Source organism: Protopterus annectens, chromosome 13.part0 (assembly GCF_019279795.1).
Source record: "Protopterus annectens isolate FY-2018-M chromosome 13.part0, PAN1.0, whole genome shotgun sequence".
Lineage (NCBI taxonomy): Eukaryota > Metazoa > Chordata > Ceratodontiformes > Protopteridae > Protopterus > Protopterus annectens.
The window spans coordinates 771,481,842-771,501,617 of record NC_056747.1 but is presented as its reverse complement, the minus strand read 5'-3'; the positions used below and the strand labels follow the sequence as shown (position 1 = coordinate 771,501,617).

Sequence of the window (19,776 nt, the reverse complement as noted above, 5' to 3'; positions counted from 1 at the left end):
TGAGCACACATTTAAAGCAGAGAACAGGAGGAATGGGTGTAGGCTCCGGAAGATCCTTCTGTAACAACTCATTGTATATCTGAGGGACTGAGAAGCCTCAGGGTTCTCAATTGAAAACACTGGCACATTCTAGAAATAGTGTCACAGAAAGAGAAACCTCCATGGGGAAAATCAGACACCGAGCTCTCCTCTGAGTCTGAATCCCAAAAAAATATGAGGGAAAAATATGCGTGTGTCACTGCATCTTAATGTTCAGATTGAGCATTTTGTATCTCTCTTCAGGAAAAGAGGAACCTCTTTCTTTTACCACAAACTACACTACAAGAATGATTAACAGTCTGAAGTAAACCCTGAACCAGACTCAGACCCAGTAGACTCCTCCTATCAAAAGGAAATTAAGGAGGAGTAGATATATGCTTAGTCTTCAGTTTATTTTTGAGAGAAAAAAATGGGACCAACCGTGCTACTAACGGCAGCAGCAGCTTCCCCAGGGATAGGGACAGCATTCTAACACAACAAGGAAAACTTCATGGTTTCCTCTCTCAGGACCAGCAAGAGTGGCTCTCCCTTGCCCACTAATGGGACCCGAACAGCTGCAGAGGATGTAGCCAGACCTTAGTGATGGTAGGTGCAACACCAGAGGGATCTGGGGTAAAAGATGAGTGTGAGTGTACAACAAATGGCCTCAGCAGTCACATAGTTGTGACTGAGGCAAACTACTAGCCTGCTGTGGTGGCAAAGGCTGCTTGCTTAATTTCTTTTTTTTTGTGGCTGGTAGAAGGACTAACCATGGGGATGGTAGCCCATTCCATTGTGAAAAGTGTGCCTCTTTCCTGCAGAAAACAGGCAACAACTGCAGGTAAACATCATCAGTACACAAAAGTTACCCTTTTTGACACCAAAACAGTAAAAATCTCTTTAAGACACTATGCTAGCACCACCAAAGTAAAAAACACAATTTCTCCACAAAACATGTTTTCAGTTACTTTATGCCACCTTTAAACTGGCAGATTGCTCTGTTTAAAAGTAAGTTACAGTCTCAAGACAGTCTGTTAAAACAACACTTCAAGCTTTAGGAAAGTAATAAATCTTCAACAAAATTAAGAAAATGGAAGTTTTGTTTCCCTAAGGGAACTTGTCTACAAATCAAAGGAAGGTACAAGCAGACTGTCGATCTTTGAAAGCCCCAAAGGAGTGTACTCTCTGGTGGCAGTAAAGCTTTTTAGGGCTTTGCGGCCAGACTTGTCTTTTAGTCAGCTGTGCCATGAATCTCTGGAAGCTGGCCTGCTGTTATATCCATAGCAGGATACAACCCATACAGCTAAGGCTACTGCAGCAGTGATCCATACAATGAACATCTGAATATTGCTGACTTTACAGTTTATCTGTTTAGCTGGCAAAATTTAGTTCACTAAACAGACACTTGACAGTTGTGCAAGACTGCACAATATTCATGATAGGGCAACATGCCCTTTCCCAGATATTGTGCAATCTCGGAGTTAGTACATACAATTAGCAGGTTAATTTTATGTTTTAATTTTTCATGCGCAGAGATTGTTGCACTGTTGCTCTATGAATCTGTAATATTCTATTGACGTTTGCAATGTTGATATTCGATGAAAATCAGTAGCCCTATACACAGACAGATAAATACAGAAATATGTACATAAACACACGAAAGCCATTGTAGTCAAAAGGGAATAATGCAGCTGCAGAAGTGAAGACTTAAATACAGCATTTTCTGGCTATGAACACTTTCAGCAATAAACACACACCTAGGTGGTGCTACTTCAATAGATGTTATCCTGGAAACATATGCTCTTAACCATTTTGACTCCTTGCAGCAAAAACCTGTCAAGAAAAAATGTTATAAAAACTCCTCCTAAACAGTATACTAAACTTTCTTCCATCAAAGTGTAACTAATAAAGATGTGGGATCAACAGCGATACTGCAATCGGCAATGACATAAAAACATTATTGCCATATGGCATTAGAGAGAACATCACATTCAATGAGTTTCAAAGGAAAAAGAACAGAAGCAGATGTCATATATATATATATATATATATATATATATATATATATATATATATATATATATATATATATATATATATATATTTTTTTTTACACGTTTCATTCTTGTGTAAACAGATACAACAGTGAACATAATGCACTCCTCACTGACCTGCCACCACCACCACGAGTTCCCTTGGCAGACCAAAAATCCGATTATCCATGTCAAAAATGATGGTCACTAAGATGGCAACTTCCTTTGCAGTTACAAATACCTGCAAAAAGCAGAAAATTGCAAAATCAAGCTAAGCCACATTTCTTGACAGGACAATTTCCTAAACAACCATCAAAAATCATTTTTTTTTCCTTCTGACATGGTACTTCTCAAGCATGATGTCTTTGACAGTGCACTTTACTACATTCCCATGCATCAGTCATGATCGACACTCATCATTCAACCAGTTCAGGTCAAGGAGCACAAATGTATGCATACTATTCTGTAAAATCACTGGGGTAGGCTCACCCTATTTAATATCAGCCCCCCTCCCCCGCAATAACATCCAGAAGTTTGACGGTTCTGTTAGTTTGATAAGACAGTTAACATGAAGAAACAGAAATCTCAGATCCATTACGCAAGCAAGTAACCTATGATACCATTTCCAGTATCTCTTTTTCAAAGTGAAAAGTGCACCTATTAAGAATTATACCCTTATGCAGTTCATATAGGTTTCTTTAACAGTCTTACAAATAGTTAACATGTAACTGGACTACTCCTTCTGGACACATTAGCTCTTTTTATGAACAGTTCATGATGTACAACAACCTTAGTTGCAGATGCAGATAAGAGAGCTTCTCCAGAGGCATCCAAAGATACTGAAGGCTAGGGGATAGGGGTAGAGAGCAATGGGGGCACTTAATGACATAAAAAATGCAAACATTTTACTTATTTATGTACTGGTATCTAATCTGAAACGTGCAAGCATGAAAAGCATCTAGAATATGTGCACTTAGATGCAACATAAACACGACAGAAACCGTTTATTATTCCAGGAAAGTAGTATTTTTGATTTTTTTTAAGAACACACCAATGATATAACTAAAATATATACTATTTGGCAGCTTGAAAAAATATAAAATGTATGTTATTGTGAAACACACTGCAAAACCACAACATCCAAATTACTACACAAGACTGCTCTGCTGGTAGTACGTAACAGTAAAGGACAGTTTCTATGTGACCATACAAAGTATTAGAGCAGTTTCTTCAGAATATAACAATGTTATAAACTTCAGCTACAAAAACACATTTAGATGGTTGTTCCAGCCGTAAAAACATATATACAATTTTGTCTTCTTATAACAAAGTTTTCTGAAAAAGAAATCTAAATTGGGGGCGAGTTTTTTTTTTGGGGGGGGGGGGTGTACAACTGCAGTGACAAAAAGTGAAGTACTGGTAGCTCAGTAAAGCAGTACTTTAGGCCACTGTTTTACTTGGAGTGCTAGGCAAAAAGTCACTATAGCACCCATGATGAAAATAAGAGTATAAAGTATAAATGTTACACTGTGGCATTTAAAGGCTTAGGAACTAAAGCTACTGGAACTAGTCTTTGAAATGTTATATTTCTGCCTGACATTTCATTATGGAACTTTACAGTGCTCAGTTATCAAACATAATTAAAACTGAAGTTCTAATCTCTCAGCTTCTTAATGCAGCACACCTCTTTCACCCCACTGCTTTAATCACTTGAAAGCATGGCACTGCAGCCACAGCACACTACAACTAAAATATACTTTTTTTCTGGTGAAATAAACTGTTTTACTTCAAATGTACGAACAACTCAGTATTTTACTTTATGTACTGAGCAGAAGTTCACCACAATACCCACAGTGAAAACGAGAGTACAATGCAAAATGTCAGACTGGCAGTAAGTGTACATAAGCTTAAGCCAAAGGCTCTCTGTCTACCTTTTAGATTATTACAAAATGTTCACTTAGTACCATGGTATGCAAGCAATAGTACCCAACATGGTGTGTGTTATTATGGGAATAACGCATGCCCAGGGGTGCTCTGAGGCCCAACACCACAGGCGGAGGGCCTCCATACCTCTGAAAGGAAGTTTTTTTCTACAGCACACACCTTGGAGGATATTACTGCACTTTATTTAAGCAATAGCCCATTCACTTTGTATTAATTTTTATTACTATATATATTTTTTATATTTCTGATGTAAAATAGTTCCTCTGGCTGTCTCAAAATTGCTTTAGTATATGTAACTTTGTTCGAAGTATATTACACCCAAAATATAAGTTATGCAAGTGTTTATTGTTCACACACACACACACACACACACACACACACACACACACACACACACACACACACACACACACACACACACACACACACCTTTAGAAGCACATACGGACTTGCATGCATATACACTTCACACAAATATACGTTGATAGAAACACATACACGCACACAGCAGTTAACAGCCAGATTGTCTATACTCTGATCTCTCATTGTTTGTAAAAAAAAAACAAATAAATAAACAGAATGCAGTCACTGCAACTCTTTGTCCCCTCTGGTTTGCTCCTTTATCACTGAGGATTAAAGTCAATCAAATAGCGTCAAGCATTAAGACTTTAATAATGCTTGATGAATCACACTGCCTAGGCTGAGCCTGTTGCAGTCAGTGGTGTCTCGTCTCCCTCTCTCCTCTCTCTCACTGAATGTCATATATGCTCTCATGCAAGCAAGTTCACACACAAACATATACATACTCACGGTTTTCTTTGTTCTAATTGTATTTTTTTTTTATTTTACACCCACTAACCAGCAAAATGCTGTTTAGGAACTATAAAAATGATAGCCATTTGCTTCTCAATTGTCCATGTTTCACAGTAGCTTAATATATTGCAGTAAAACGATGGACTTGTTTTTCAATTGGCATTACCTGTACATTAACACCCTGCTGGAGAACATTCATTCTCCAATCATGGTTTTAAATACAATTTGCCAATTCTCTAACCACCTACAATTTTAAAAAGAGCTTCCAGTGAACCATGCCTCTGAATTTGACTCCACAGCTTTAGCAGCTAGGAAACATGGCATTTTAGCCACAGGATGTTACAACTAAAACAGATTTTTTTTTTCTGGAGAATATTTAATATTTTCATTCCTAAGGTACTGTGAACTTAGTACACATATTCTGTACATTGGTTTTATTCACTCTTTTCCGCAGAGCTCAAATGGCCTTCAGGTGGAAACAAAACCTAGTACCAGACTGTGACAACAAAAGCCCTCTGAGACTTTGGTTTTCCTAGCTGTTTATAAGAAGCCACATGTCAGATTCTTGAAGTCGGCTCTTACACATACACACACTCAAGTCACAGTCATGTGCAAGCACACACTGCCACTGGAGAACGATCACCAACTCACACTCTTGCACATGCGCACACACGAACACACACAGGGTCACTCACACAAATGCATGCACATACACACACACACACAAATGGGACCTGTGGAAAAAAAAACATACTTTGGTACAAAACATACACATGCGATCTTAATGGACTGGGCTATGTTTAGAGGGTATACCACCTCCAACTGAGAAAGAATAACAAATATAATTGGCATATAGCTCTTTGACAGATTCTGCTCCCCTCAACAAACCATATCAATAATCAGAAGTGACCCTGAAACTGATGTTCACCTTCACACATCACCTGCCACCAATATTTTGTGCAGAGGTCACATACTCCTCAGGTGGAAACAAAGCACAGTGCCACACTGTGACAACATAAGGTCGCTGAAATGCTGTTTTCTAGCCGAATACGAGACCCCATATGTCAGGTCCCCAAAGACAGTTCCTACAAAATTCAGGGACTTTACAATAAGGTATTCTGGTATAAACATAAACATACTACTGATTAATGATATGGCTTGTCTGTGGGGAATGAAAACAGACATTAGATTTCATAAATCAGTTGCCTCCAACTCTTTTGCTCAGAAGTCAAACAGCACCCAGGTGGTCACGAAGCAGATTGACATAAAAAAGCCCTCTGAAAATCTGGACTTACCAAATGTATACAAGAGGTCACATGCCAGTTCCACAAATACAGTCCAGAATAAGGAAAAAATCAAGGACGTCTAATAAGGAATTTGGTACAACCCCCAATGTCCCAGTGGAATGTCCAACTTCTGAGAAGGACAATGTCTTTGATTGCGAAGTAATCACACAAATATAACGGCCATATGGGAGTTTGACAGATCTTGTTGCCGCTAAAAAACCTCATCAATAAACAGCAAGAAATGATCCTATAACTGCTGCTTGTTTTCATAAATCACTTGCCCCCACCTTTCTGTGCAGAGCACCGAGATGGATACCAAGCATACTGTGGGACTATGTCAACAAAATCCCTCTGAAATGCTGGATTTATTAGTTGTGCTTAAGAGGACAAATTTCAGTTCAGTGAAGACAATTCACAATAAAAAACAGACTTCTAATAAGGCAAGTCTCTATGCCATAGTGTGGCAACCAGCCTCACAAATGTCCACTGACACCACTCCTGGCATACAGTACAAAGTGTCTGTTCCACATTAGAGTAGTCAGTCCAAGAGTTTCAACCATACCAATGCCAGTGTTCAGCACCAAGCCTGTGTGCTACATCATGGCAACTAGTTACACAGGCCCATTCATACAAACTACAAGATATGTCACCAACAAGCCTCTGTGACACAGTTTGGAAGGTGGTCCACAAAGTAACATTTATCCTCTACACCAGGCAACCAAGGCCAGCAGATACACTTTACCACAACACTGTGCCCAAGGCTAAACTAACAGTAATGTCCCTCTGAATTCTTAGACTTTAAAAAGATGAACTTATTACATGATGGGCTCTCAAAATACATGTTGTCTCAGCTGTCACTTATGCCGATGAATTTTACTGCAGTCTAAGAAACCAAATAAGCCAAGCTGTTGCAATCCACACCAAATATACTGGAGAATGTAAAAATAAGCCCTCTTGGTGAAAGAAAGAAGGTAATTACTTAAGGCCTATAATAAACCAAACTCTACCGGTATTAAAAATCTGTCAGAATGCTCAGCAAAAAATCTGAAAACTACCACAAGGAAGACCAGAGAGGAACACTTTAAAACTAGCATCCTTAGAAAGAGATAAGAAATCCTTCTTTAACAAGTAAAACTGTTGAGTTTAAGCACAGCCACAGGGTATGTTTCATTAACTGAAAATGGCTATTGGTATGCCCTTACATAAAAGGGGGCAACACCTCAGATCCAAGGAACTACGAAACCATCAGCCTAATAACTACAGTTTTTAAAAACATGCAATATATTTATTTATATCGGATTTCATAAACTCCAGTACAAAAAATTAATGCTGTAGATCCACAGAGATATGGTTTTGTCAAAAGTAGATCATAGCTACATAATTTAGTAAACCTCTGAGAAAGTCAATGAAGCTGTAGATAGCAGCCATGTAGTTCATACAATGTACCTAGATCGAGACAAAACATTTGACACTATTCCTTATTCTGGTGTTCCAGGTAAGCTTAAATACTTAAACACAGACCCTTAATTAGTAAGACAGATGGCAAACTAGCTGATAAAACCCATGTAATTAAAGTAGAAAGTACAACCTCAGAAGGCAGAAAGGTGGTTATAGACATTCCTCTGGTCTTAGTACCGTAATCCCTTTTGTTCAGTTATGACTTTTGGGATCTCCAAATCACTAAATGGGACATAACACTAAATATCCAAATTACCGTAAACTGGTGTCACTCACTCAGAAGCTGATACCAGCAACGGCTAAACCATACAATTAATGGTATATTAGTAAATTGGTTTGAGTTAAATGTAAACAATTGTAGCATTGTCACCTCTGGTAAATAAAACCTGACAACAGCTTACATTAAAGCTGTCACCCCACTCCAGAATGGTACAGTCATCAGAGATATTGATATCCTTGTAGACATCTTTGTTTTTTTACTACCATGCAGCAGCACAACATAACTCCCAAATGTACCGAATTACTCGGTTTTTACTGAGTTTTGAGGCCCAAATAATGGGGTGCCACGATTCCGAGTGGCACCCCTTCATTTCTGATTTTTTTCCCCCAGCTTTAACATTTTTTTTTCTCTTTCGCTTTTTTGAGCCGACATTACGTGCCCAAATGATGTCAGCTCCGCCAGCCTGTCGGAATTGGACTCAAGTGCACACATTTCCAGCTGGCTGCTAGTGTTTGAATAAATAAGCAAGCAAACCATGTCTAGAGCAATGGGGACCGGAGTTACCTTCAGAACAAATGGACTACTCGGGACCAGAGTTACTTTCAGAGCAATTGGACTGCTCAGGACCAGAGTCAGAGTTACTGGAGGTGAAAACTGCTACAGGTATTATGTTTCAATGTGCGAGCGTATTTTCTCATCAGTTAGAAGTTGTATTCTGTTTCAATGTGCGAGCGTATTTTCTCGTCAGTTAGAAGTTGTATTCTGTGTGTGATCCCACATCCTTATAAGGTCAGGATCCTTTGTGCTACAAAAATTTCACAACCAATTATTAAATATCAGTGCCTTTGAAATCTGATAATCGGACAAGGATCACGATGGCATAAAGATCCACCTTGTACATTGTACACAATTGATAGATGCCCTCACTTAGAGTACACGTGTGGCATAAAAAATGACAGTAGCAGGAATTATAACAGAATCAAATAATCACTTACCACACTTAAGCTTTTATGTCAGATAACTTACAGTCACTAAGACTGGGGATGTTTTTTTTTTGTCAATACTTGAAATAGGTCTGATAGATTTTCTAATCACCGAATGTCACAAAACTAACATACCACTTTGCTGTGTCCTAAATTTGAAACAGAGATCTGGAAATTGCCACCACTTTGCTGCAGTGGTATTGTGTTAATCATTCTCACTTTCTACACTTGGAAAAGTGGTCTGAAAATTACCACCCACAGCTCACCTTTTTATTTCTAATTAACCAGATGCAATTATCATCACTATTACATCTTGATCTTTTTTTTTTGAATAACCTCCATTGTTGCTATCATACTTATTATCATTATGAAAATGTATTTCTAATTCCAAATCTCCATGTTCCAATGAATGTAAACTAAAACAGTCTTGTGGTTATGCTGTTCTGACATTACATCAGAACTGGTATAAATCAACTCATTACCTCCTAAAGCTGTATCTCTGTTTTCAACACCATTCTCTCTTTATATTGCTTTTATTTCATACTCTTGGTATGCCACCGAGCTTCATTTGTTAAATGGGTTTCAATGCCGTTTCAATTAATGTGAGTTTCAAGGGCAGAGAAATTTTAATGCCAAGTCTATTTTCATTGTGAGATAGTATTGTTTTGTTTAGCAGATGTCTATTAGTGTTTGTGCATTGTGCTATAAAATGTAAAAATAAAATCCAAATAATCACTGTAGAAGTAAAGCAGTATGCATGCACACATTAGTGTTGATCATAAACGGGGCGGAAAATAGCCAGGTAATGGGACATTGGAATGGCTGCAGGGGGACTCTGGTACCATATTTTGGTTGTCTGTTCTTCAGTTTGCTTTTGAAAGTTGGTATCCCCCAATTCCATTGGAGTGGGTGGGGTTACATAATTATGTATGCAAATTTTGCATTAATCAGCATACACATTTGTACCTATTTTTCATGGTCCTTATCCAGATTTTTGAGGTTTCCAGGCTGAGAGATATGCAACACACTGGTCAATAAATCCTTCTGTTTAGCCCAGTTAATAAGTCAAAGGTATCTCATCCAAGTCAAAAGAAGCTATCGTTCCACTTAACTCTACCCTAAGACCAATTATAAAAAAGAATGCCCCTTTTTGTATTTATGTACCTAAACACATCACAGATCCACAAAGACCCCACAGAATCCTAACAAAAAAGATCACCAGACTACAAACTCTCATTTACAAAGACATGCTTGAAACTGTCTCCCTATATTCTAGCTCATACTGACTCCTGTGATGTGATTTATGTCTGCCATTCTGTTTTACTGACTATTCAGTGTTCTGTGATTTCCTACACCTCCACAAAACAAATGGTTTTACAAATACTCAAACATAAAGACCTGAATCGCCATCAAAAAAACAAAGACGACGTTGTAGGAAAAAATTAATTGTACTATGCTTCTCCCATCTCTGGAATATGTTAATAAAAAACAGAGTGAAATACTTGCTTTAAGGAAAACCTCAAGTGGGCGTCAATAAATCCATCACCATATCAACTTGTTCATCTCTCCTGGAGAAAAGATGTGCCCTATGACGGTGGCCGCTGACAAGGGATAATGTTGCTTTCTATTCTCTATGAATCAGTGAGTCTATACATATGTGCAGTGGCCAGCAATTTCATTTTCCTCTCAAAGTAACAGTACATGGGTTAGCCAAGCCATGTCTTATTACTATATAGTATAATCTCCTGATTGCAGTGCTGAAATGGCACTCTCTAGCCATATATAATTTTGATACAGACCACTGAGAACAGAGCAGTCTATGTCCCTATAAACAGAAGCCCTAAGCAAATAATCACAGAAATTGCCTTGCCACTTCTAGTCTAGTAGTCATTTGACTAGAGAATAATGAGAATTGTACAGTGGCTTTTGAAGGCAATTTTTTTGGGGAGGGGGGGTAATTGGGGCAGGAGGAAAGATAAAACTGGACAGTGATAACGGTAAATTACTCACATCAGACTATAGATATCCTTTTTTTCTTTCAACACAATCAAGTATGGAAAGGGGGTCCCAGCATACCTCTCAACTTCTTTCCTAAAGTATTCTGGACTTAGCTAAAAATAGAATCAAGGACAATTTATAACTATTACTCTAATTCAATTAAAAAGTTAATACAACAGCTTTTTTATCATCATGCATTTTCTCAACAATAAGTACAATAAATGTAGTTTTGTGCAGGAGAAAAATACCTGACAACATGAACAGAACAATGATGATTCAAAGGGAAGAAGAGTGCAAGAAGACCCCATATTGTTGGTGGGTCTTGATGCAGAGAAGGCATTTAATAGAGTTAGCTGGGATTTTATGAGTAGGGCAATGGCAGCATGTGTGTTTCCTAACAGACTAATGGGGTTAATTTGGAAGCTATATGAAGGGTCAGAAGCAAGAATCAAGGTGGGAGGGTATCTATCTGACAAGCTGGGTTTGAACAGAAGAACCACACAAGGATATCCTCTTTCTCCTTTATTTGCATTTGCCTTGCACTTCCTTATACTTAGATCACAAAATAAAGAGACAGTAGGATTTTGGATCTAAGCACTTGAGGAAAACAGTAAAACATACAGATTACATCTAAAAAGCAGTAGAAAATACTATGACAACTAAGTCAACATGACACAGATTCCATGACAGCTGCACGCGGATCAACAGCTTAATTTTAGCTCTCTCAGTGTGAACACAGAAACTGCGAAAAGGGCCAGTGATGCACTCACGTTGAACTGGCTAGTACATATACTGCCCCCTATGCCAGTGAATAAGAAATTTGGAGAACCTGAAAGAAAAGCAATGAGCAAAGGGGAAGAGAAAACACTGGCTGGGAAGAATCCTGCAAATGTCAGCAAAAAAGCAGTTTTGGCTTCAGCTTTGGTACAAAAGATGGCTTCCAGTTTAGAGGAAAAAAATTTCAAATGTACTCAGAGGTGATTAAAATAAATGAAACACTGAAGAACAATCTCCAGCTCAAATAATAAAAGGTTGGGAAAAAATAGAAATTTTAACTAGCTTTGCAGACAAACTGAAAAAACTACAAAAATCAGAGAATGAAATGAAAGGCTGTCCGAGTAGCAGGCTTCTCAAGAAGAGCTGTTTCAAAAAATATTAAGAGTTAGAAGACAGAGCACACAGAAAACACTTAGATTTTCTGCTGTACCAGAGAAACTGGAAGGAAAGGAAAGTTGTGTAAAATCTTAACATAACCATAGATGTTCTTCTCTTCCATGTTGCAGTATTCTACTAGTGGGTTTCCCTTCTTCCGATCAGGTCGTCTGGCCAGGTTTCCAAAGATTTTCACTCCCTGTTGGTGCGTCGGGCATCTGACGTGGAGGCAGGAACGTAGGCCATAAAGGTGATGTCTGCACGCACCAGCCCTCAGAACACAGATAGAAACCCCAGACAGAGCCAGCCCTGAGGGGCATAGCCTGTCCAGAAGCCGAGGAGAGCAAGTGCAAGTGTATGAGGCGGACGGTGTGGGGGAGAAGGAATACTGCAACACGGAAGAGAAGGACATCTATGGTTATGGTAAGATTTTACACAACTTTCCTATGTCCTTCTATTCCAATGTTGCAGTACTCTACTAATAGTTTCATAGGTAGGTACTAGGCTATTGGCCCTAGGGCCTATATAAGCCTAGCCAAATGGTACTCTGGCTTTTGTCACCCAAGAAAATTATTTTTCTGTGCCCCTGTCAAGCAGAGCCACAGAAGTGATCCCCGGGGTGAATTTCCTATCTCCCATCCAATCATCAAGATTTTTCTTGAAGAGTGCTAATGAGGAGGTTTGTTTGATATAGATAGGTAGTTTGTTCCAGAGTATGGGAAGTACCACTGTTGACTGGAAGGTGGCCTGGAAGAGGACTCCAGGAATCCATGCAGGTTAGCCCTGGCAAACCCTGCCCTTGGACATATGGTCCAGTGTGGAGTGTCTGGTGAAGGTGTGTACAGAGGTCCAGGTAGCTGCCTTCAGAATGGAACTAGTGTCTAGGTCTTTAAAAAAGGCTCCAGAAGAGGCCATAGCTCTTGTAGAATGGGCCCTGACATTGCCTGTCAAGGTCTTCCCATGGTGTGAGAAGCAAAAGGAAATAGCCCTGGAAATCCAGGATGAAATTGTCTGTTTGCCCACCGCTTTCCACAGAGCCCTAGGGTGAAAGGAGACAAACAGTTAGTTTGATTTGCGAAAAGGTCTGGTTTTATGCAAATAAAATCTGAGTTGTCTGCGAACGTCTAGGGAACAAAGGACTCTCACTATCTCCCTGTGGGTTAGGGAAGAAGGTGGGCAGGTGGATAGCCTGATTCAAGGAAAGGTCATTGATAACCTTGGGAATGAAGGAAAGGTTTGCCCTAAGGGTGACCCTGTCCCTATGAAAAACCAGAAAAGGAGGTGTAGCCATACGGGCTTGAAGCTCTGAGACCCTTCTGGCCGATGTCAAAGCTACTAGCAGTACAGTTTTCCATGGAAAAACTTTAAGGGGGCCTTGTCAGCTGGTTCAGAGTGAGTTTTTCTAACACATAATTAAGATCCCAGGGAGGAAGAAACCGTTTCCTGGGAGGACTTAGGTGCAGAACACCCTTGAGGAAAATTCTGCTGGGAGTCTGGATGCAAACGGAGGGTCCACAGGCAGGCAGGCAGAGATGGCAGACAGGTGTTCTTTTAAAGAGGAGTAGGACAAACCTGACTGCAATAGCTCACACAGGCAAGACAGAATCAGGGGAATATCGCTGTCCAGCGGATCGATCAATCTTTTATACCACCAGATAGAAAACCTTTTCCATTTGGAGAGGTAGGATTTTCTTGTGTTGGGTTTCCTGACCTCCTTCAAGACTAAAAGCATGTCCTCAACGTACAGGTGTCCGAAGGGAATCGGAATCCTATCCACCACAGGGTGAGGTGCAGACACTGCCACTGTGGGTGTATCTGTGTCTCCTTGTGTTGTGTGAGTAGGTCCATTGAGTGAGGTAACTTGTGGTGATTGCCCTTGGACTGATTACTAGAGGGAACCAGTGCTGCCTTGGCCAGTAGAGAGTCACCAGCAAGACCTTTGGTGAGTCCTGCTGAATTTTTAATAGGATCCTCTGAATTAAGGGGAAGGGGGGAAATGCATATATGAATTTCCCCTTCCATGATATTGAGAAGGCATCTGTTTGTACTGCCTTCGGTCGTGTGTCCTGAAGCAATAGCTCTAGAGTTGCCTGTTCGCGGAGGATACTGAACAGGTTCATCTGTGGAATACCCCCACCTGTGGACCAGATTTAGAAACACATCTCTTGACAGCATCCATTTGTGGCGGTCTGATTTTGGTTCGGCTTAATGAATCTGCCTGTGAGTTGTCCTGGGATGGGATGTAGGCTGCCTGGAGGGTGACTTCCCTGAGAGGTAGCCAGTTTCCATACCTGTAGAGCTAGTCTGCATAGGAGGTAGGACTTGGCCCCTCCTTGCTTGTTGAGGTGTCACATAACCGTGGTGTTGTCTGTAAAGACCTTTAGGAAGCCCTGCTGGAGGTGAAGGCCTGTAGGGCGAGGAGGATTGTTCTCATTTACCTGTCATTTATGTGCTCTTGTTTGTGTCTGTCCACAAACCTTGCACTATCCTTGGACCCAGAGTTGGCCCCCAGCCCAGATCTGAGGCATCTATGTGCATGGTCTGGGAGGGGGAATGCATTTGTAGGGGTTGTCCCGGATTCTGGGCTACCTGAGCTAACCATCATTTCAATCCTTGGTGAAGACAGGGGAGGAGTGGGACCATGAACTTGAGAGGATCGGAGTGCGGGTCCACACTGAGCGAAGGTACCATTGAAATTTCCTCATGTGTAACCTTGCTAGGGGTAGCATGGGGATAAGTGGCTGCCATGTACACTAGTAGTCTCAGGAATTGTCTTCTCAGACATTTCTGATGAATGAAGGGAAGAGAGAAGGTGGTGGGAAAGAGATACCACTTTTTCCCCTGGAAGGGAGGCCATCATGATGTCTGTCCTGCATCCCAGGGAAACAAAGTCCTGGGGTCATTTACTGCACTGTTCTAACTTGTTGATACCTGTTAACCTCTGCTTTCCTTAAAAAAAAAAAAAAATCTTGCTTTTTTTCCCCACTTTTCTGAGATTTAAAAAAAGTTCAGTTACAGATTTGCTGTTCTGAACTGTTTGTAAGTTTCTTGGAGGCCATTGTTTGCTTGGGCTAAAGGGAAGTCTCTGTATTCATCAGTGGCAGTGATAAACATTGCGCAACCTGCCTGCCCCTGTGGGGGTGGTTACTGCCTTGAAACTGTAGTTTTATTGGCCATTTTGGGTCAATTCCTAACTCCTTGATCTCCCTCTCTTAAAACCCTCTTTTGCGCGTTTTTGCGCATAGCACAACATCGGGCAGCGCCGCCTAATTGGGTTTAAACTATTCCTGGCTCCACTAAGTCTGCTCTTCACTTTTTCCCTTAGAACTGATCTATCTCTCAAAACACCATATTCTCATTCTAAGGCCCCTCACTGGTCTAAATAAGTAATTTTACAAGTTAGCACTAATAAACCATAAGCACTACTTACTCTTATACTCTCTATGATTACCTTGTCCCCTATTGGTCCGTTTTAATTCAGTTCCCTATATTACTCTAGCATGTCCAAAGGTCAGTCAATGGTTTCCTCTCCAGTCCAGCTGGTGAATCTGGGAATTTTGAGGCAATGTTACAACTGTCTCATGTACACGGACAACCCTCTCCTCCTCCAAACAGGTTCCAATATATGTGAAAGATGCAACCATATTGCCAAACTGGAGGCTGAGCTCTCTCATCTCAAAACTGGTGTAACCAGTCAGGAGGAGAAGGTAACCTCACACAACACAATTCCAGTATCACATAGTCCCACCACAACAGCGAACCAAATGCATAAAAACACAAAAGCATACTCGGAGGCTCTAAATATAAATCTACCTAAGCAACAGAGACCTCCAAAGCAGACAGCCAAGCAAACGCTACCCCAAAACAAAACAAGTACAACACATAGCACACAAAGTCAGTGTGCCAAGCAGTCACAGCCCTTAATGCTGAATAACACACCTGATACTCTTGTAATAGGTGACTATTGTCAGACACACTGACATCCCGCTCACCAGGCTGAATAAGAGAAGGTCACAGTGAGCTGCCTGTCGGGCGCTAGGATCCGCCACATAACGTAATCACTCAGGTCACTCCAAAGCAAATACAAATATGACTCAGTCATTGTACATGCTGGCGTGAATGACCTGAGACGTACCTCCCTCGACTACATGAAAAGAGACATAGAGGAGCTCTCTGATCATGTAGCCCAGGCCGGTATGACCCTGACCTTGAGCAGCATCTTACCCTCACCTAGAATGATGCCACAGTATAAAGACAAAATGATCGATTTTAACAATTGGCTAAAATTTTGGTGTCATTCAAAGGGGATCCAGTGTCTGTCAGCCTGAGATGACATGCTCGACAAACCACGCTGCTTCGCTAGGGACGGCTTGCACCTGTCACCCCTGGGCTTTCGGATATTGGCACAGGCTCTTGCCACCCCCATAGTGCCTTTTTTAGGCAAGGCTCAAAAGTCAAACCCACCTCCATAGACAGCACAAGGAACAAGAAACTAAGGGTAATGCTGCTAAATGCCAGAAGTCTTAACCTCAAGATGCATGCACTCGAAGCTCTCCTCAGTATGGAGAACATCGATATCTGTGCAGTGACAGAAACCAGGTTCAAGGCTCCAGAGAGCACCCCAGCACTACCAGGTTATACCTCATATCATGCTTTTCGACCCCAAAACCTGGACTGAACCACAAAAGGAGGGGGAGTTTCCATATTTATCAAGGATATCCACACCTCCAGGTTAGTGGCATGCACGAAGTATCGGAAACCATCCATGTTAAACTGACAGTGGGCAAAACTGCTTTTCAGTTTATAGCATCCTACAGACCACCCTCTCAAAGTCAGGAATCCCACTCGGCTTTCCTGAAAACATTGGAGAACATGAAGATCTCTCCGAACATCATTATATTGGGCGACTTCAACTACCCAAACAGACTGGGAGCATTACTCAAGCCCCAGCACCTTAGCCCAAAGGTTCCTGGAATTTATAAACTCAAATGCTATGGATGTACAGGATATGTGCCCAAAGAATGGCGTACAGAAACAGTGGTCCCACTCCACAAAGGTGGCGCCTCTGCGGACCCTGGAAACTATCGCCCCATAAGCCTGACTAGCCTAGTATGCAAGGCTATGGAGAGGATCATCATGGAACTCATAAACAAAGACATTGGGGACCTTCGCCCCATAAGCCTGACTAGCCTAGTATGCAAGGCTATGGACAGGATCATCATGGAACTCATAAACAAAGACATTGGGGACCTACAGACACTAGATCCTACCCAATTTGGCTTTGTCAAGGGCAGTTCCTGCCTTTTGAACCTGGTCGACTTCTTCTAAACAGTCACCAAGGCCACAGATGAAGGGAAGGTAGTCCACACAGCCTATCTCGACCTCGCAAAGGCATTTGACACAATACCCCACTCAGGCATCATAGATAAGCTTTCCAGCTTAAATATAAACCCCTATGTCACAAGATGGGTCGCAAACTGGCTCAAAGACAAAACCCACAAAGTCAGAGTTGCTGGGGCCATGTCAGACTCGAAACCGGTCACAAGTGGTGTCCCACAAGGTTCTGTCCTGGGATCTCTCTTGTTCGGTATTTACTTTTCTGAGGTACAGGCCAACGTGGGAGGACTATGGCTCACCAAGTTCACAGATGACTGCAAACTGGGCGCCATAATTGACTCTCCAGCTGACACAAACATCCTTCAGAAAGGTCTCGCAGAGATGAATAACTGGTGCCAATGCCATGGTCTAAAGCTAAATGCCAAAAAGTGTATAGTCATACCCTTTGGCAAAAACAATGTGCCCACAAATTACCACATAGGTGGTAACCCATTAAGTACAGAGGAAGTAATTAGGGATTTGGGGACCCAAGTTGATAGCAATCTCTCCTTTGACAACCACATTGCCAAAGTGGTTAGAAAGACCTTCAACATAGCCCACCTCATCATGAAAGGATTCACATCTAGATCAAGAGAGGTAATCGTGCCCCTTTATTCATCCCTCATCAGGCCCATCATAGAATACAATGCCCCCTTTGGGATGTACCTTACCCGACACCTACAGCAATTAGAAAGACCCCAAAAGTACCTCACCAGGAGGATCAAGGGACTCAAACAAATACCATATGCTGCTCGGTTAAAAAAACTCCAGCTCTACTCAGTTGCATACCGCCTACTTCGAGGCGATCTATGCCTGACATATAAAGCTATGTCCAACCCAGAATTAATGGACATGCTCCACCTCAGTAAATCTAAATCCCTTAGAGCCACGCACTCGAGAGACTTGAACCTCAGCACAGAAATAAATAAAACAAGCTGGAGGGACAGATTCATAACCCAGAGGCTCCCTTCACTCTGGAATAGAATTCCAATCCATGTTAGGCAGAGCACCTCACTGACTCTCTTCAAGAAGAATCTTGATGAGTGGATGGGGGATCGTAGGTTTGTCCCGGGGATTACTTCCGTGTCACTATTAGACAGAGGCACAGTAAACTAAACTTTAAAAAGGGCACAGTATACTCAAATCAAGGGGTGGCATAAGCCAAACACAATCGGGCTAGGTTTATAAATGCCCCAGGGCAGATAGCCTAGTATGAACCTATGAACCTGTACAGGATCGAGTTGGGACTTTGGGAAATCTATCAGGAACCCTAGAGATTGCAGCAGGATGTCTTTCGTGTGACGGAGGGTTTTTCTCTGTCTGCTGCCTAAATTAAGAGGTCTAGGTACAGGAATATTTGTATTCACTTGGTTCTGCAGTAGGCAAATCACTGGATCCAGGCATTTTGTGAATACCCTTGAGGCAGTGGAAAGCCCAAAAGTCAAGGCACAGAAGCAGTCCTTACTATTGGGTAGAATCCCAAAGCAGAGGTAAGGAGGCAAATATCCTTAGTTGCCACCCCCCTAGAAATGCTTTGAAGTGGCAAACCACCTTAGGCATAAAGGAAGGATTAGTGCAATGATACCCTATCCTTATGGAAAATCAAAAGGGCTCTACTGCCATAGGGCCTGCAACTCCAAAAGGTTGTAGAGTAAGTTTTTCCAACAAAATTGAGATAATCATAGTGAGCTGAAATTGCTGCAGCATGAATCTTAATGGAAGAGAAGGACAAACCTTTGTCCAATAACTCAGAAAGATATTGAAGAGCCACACTCAAATTAGGCTCAGAAATCTCCAAATTTTTTTGCTACTCCAAAAAATAAATCTCTTCCATTTTCATGACACTCTCTTGTACTTAGGCTTCTTCTTCTATAATCACATTTAAAACTTGTTTGAGAAGTTGAGACCTGCTGTGTGTCAACACAGAAGAATATGAAGCGACATTAGAAAAGATGAAAGCTTGTCTGAGATAACAGATGAGCCAGTGTTGCGAGGCCAATCTGGAGCTATCAAAATTTGCCTGCAGAGGATAAGAATGTGTTCCCTTGCTTGTTGATGTACCACATGACAGTTGTGTTGTCTGTTAGAATCAACACCTGCCCTGGGAAAAAGTAACTCTTGAGCATTAATGCACAAACTGACTTTAACATCTCCTTCCACTTTCCATTTAGATGAGCTCCCAAGCAATGTCCCGGCATCTCTCGTTAAAAAATCTGACTTGCCTGGGGGGGGTCACAGAGTCCCCCTTGTTAGTGACACATTCCTGCCACACCACAAGAATTTTTCTTTGAAGGCAAGGTATTATTTGGAATGACAGTGTCCAATCCTGGCAGTGCTGTGTGTATTTTCAGCTTCCTCATATGCAGTTTGGCATTGGGAAGCACCAGAATACAAGATGCCATGAACTAATGCTTGAAGGACTGTCCTCCTTGCAGTCAGCACGACTGATGAGATAGTTGTTGGAAGTAAAGTGACAGACTCTTTTGTTGTCCGGG

General features: G+C 41.3%; 1 protein-coding gene across 1 annotated transcript in view; it reads right to left on the bottom strand.

The window, feature by feature from the left end:
* The window catches only part of CPD (carboxypeptidase D), a gene marked incomplete in the record, with an annotated part of 1,229,184 nt that overhangs the window by 27,761 nt on the left and 1,181,647 nt on the right, over positions 1-19,776 (bottom strand). Inside the window, 1 exon segment of the mRNA XM_044054477.1 lies at positions 2,190-2,292. Coding sequence (XP_043910412.1) covers positions 2,190-2,292 — 103 coding nt within the window.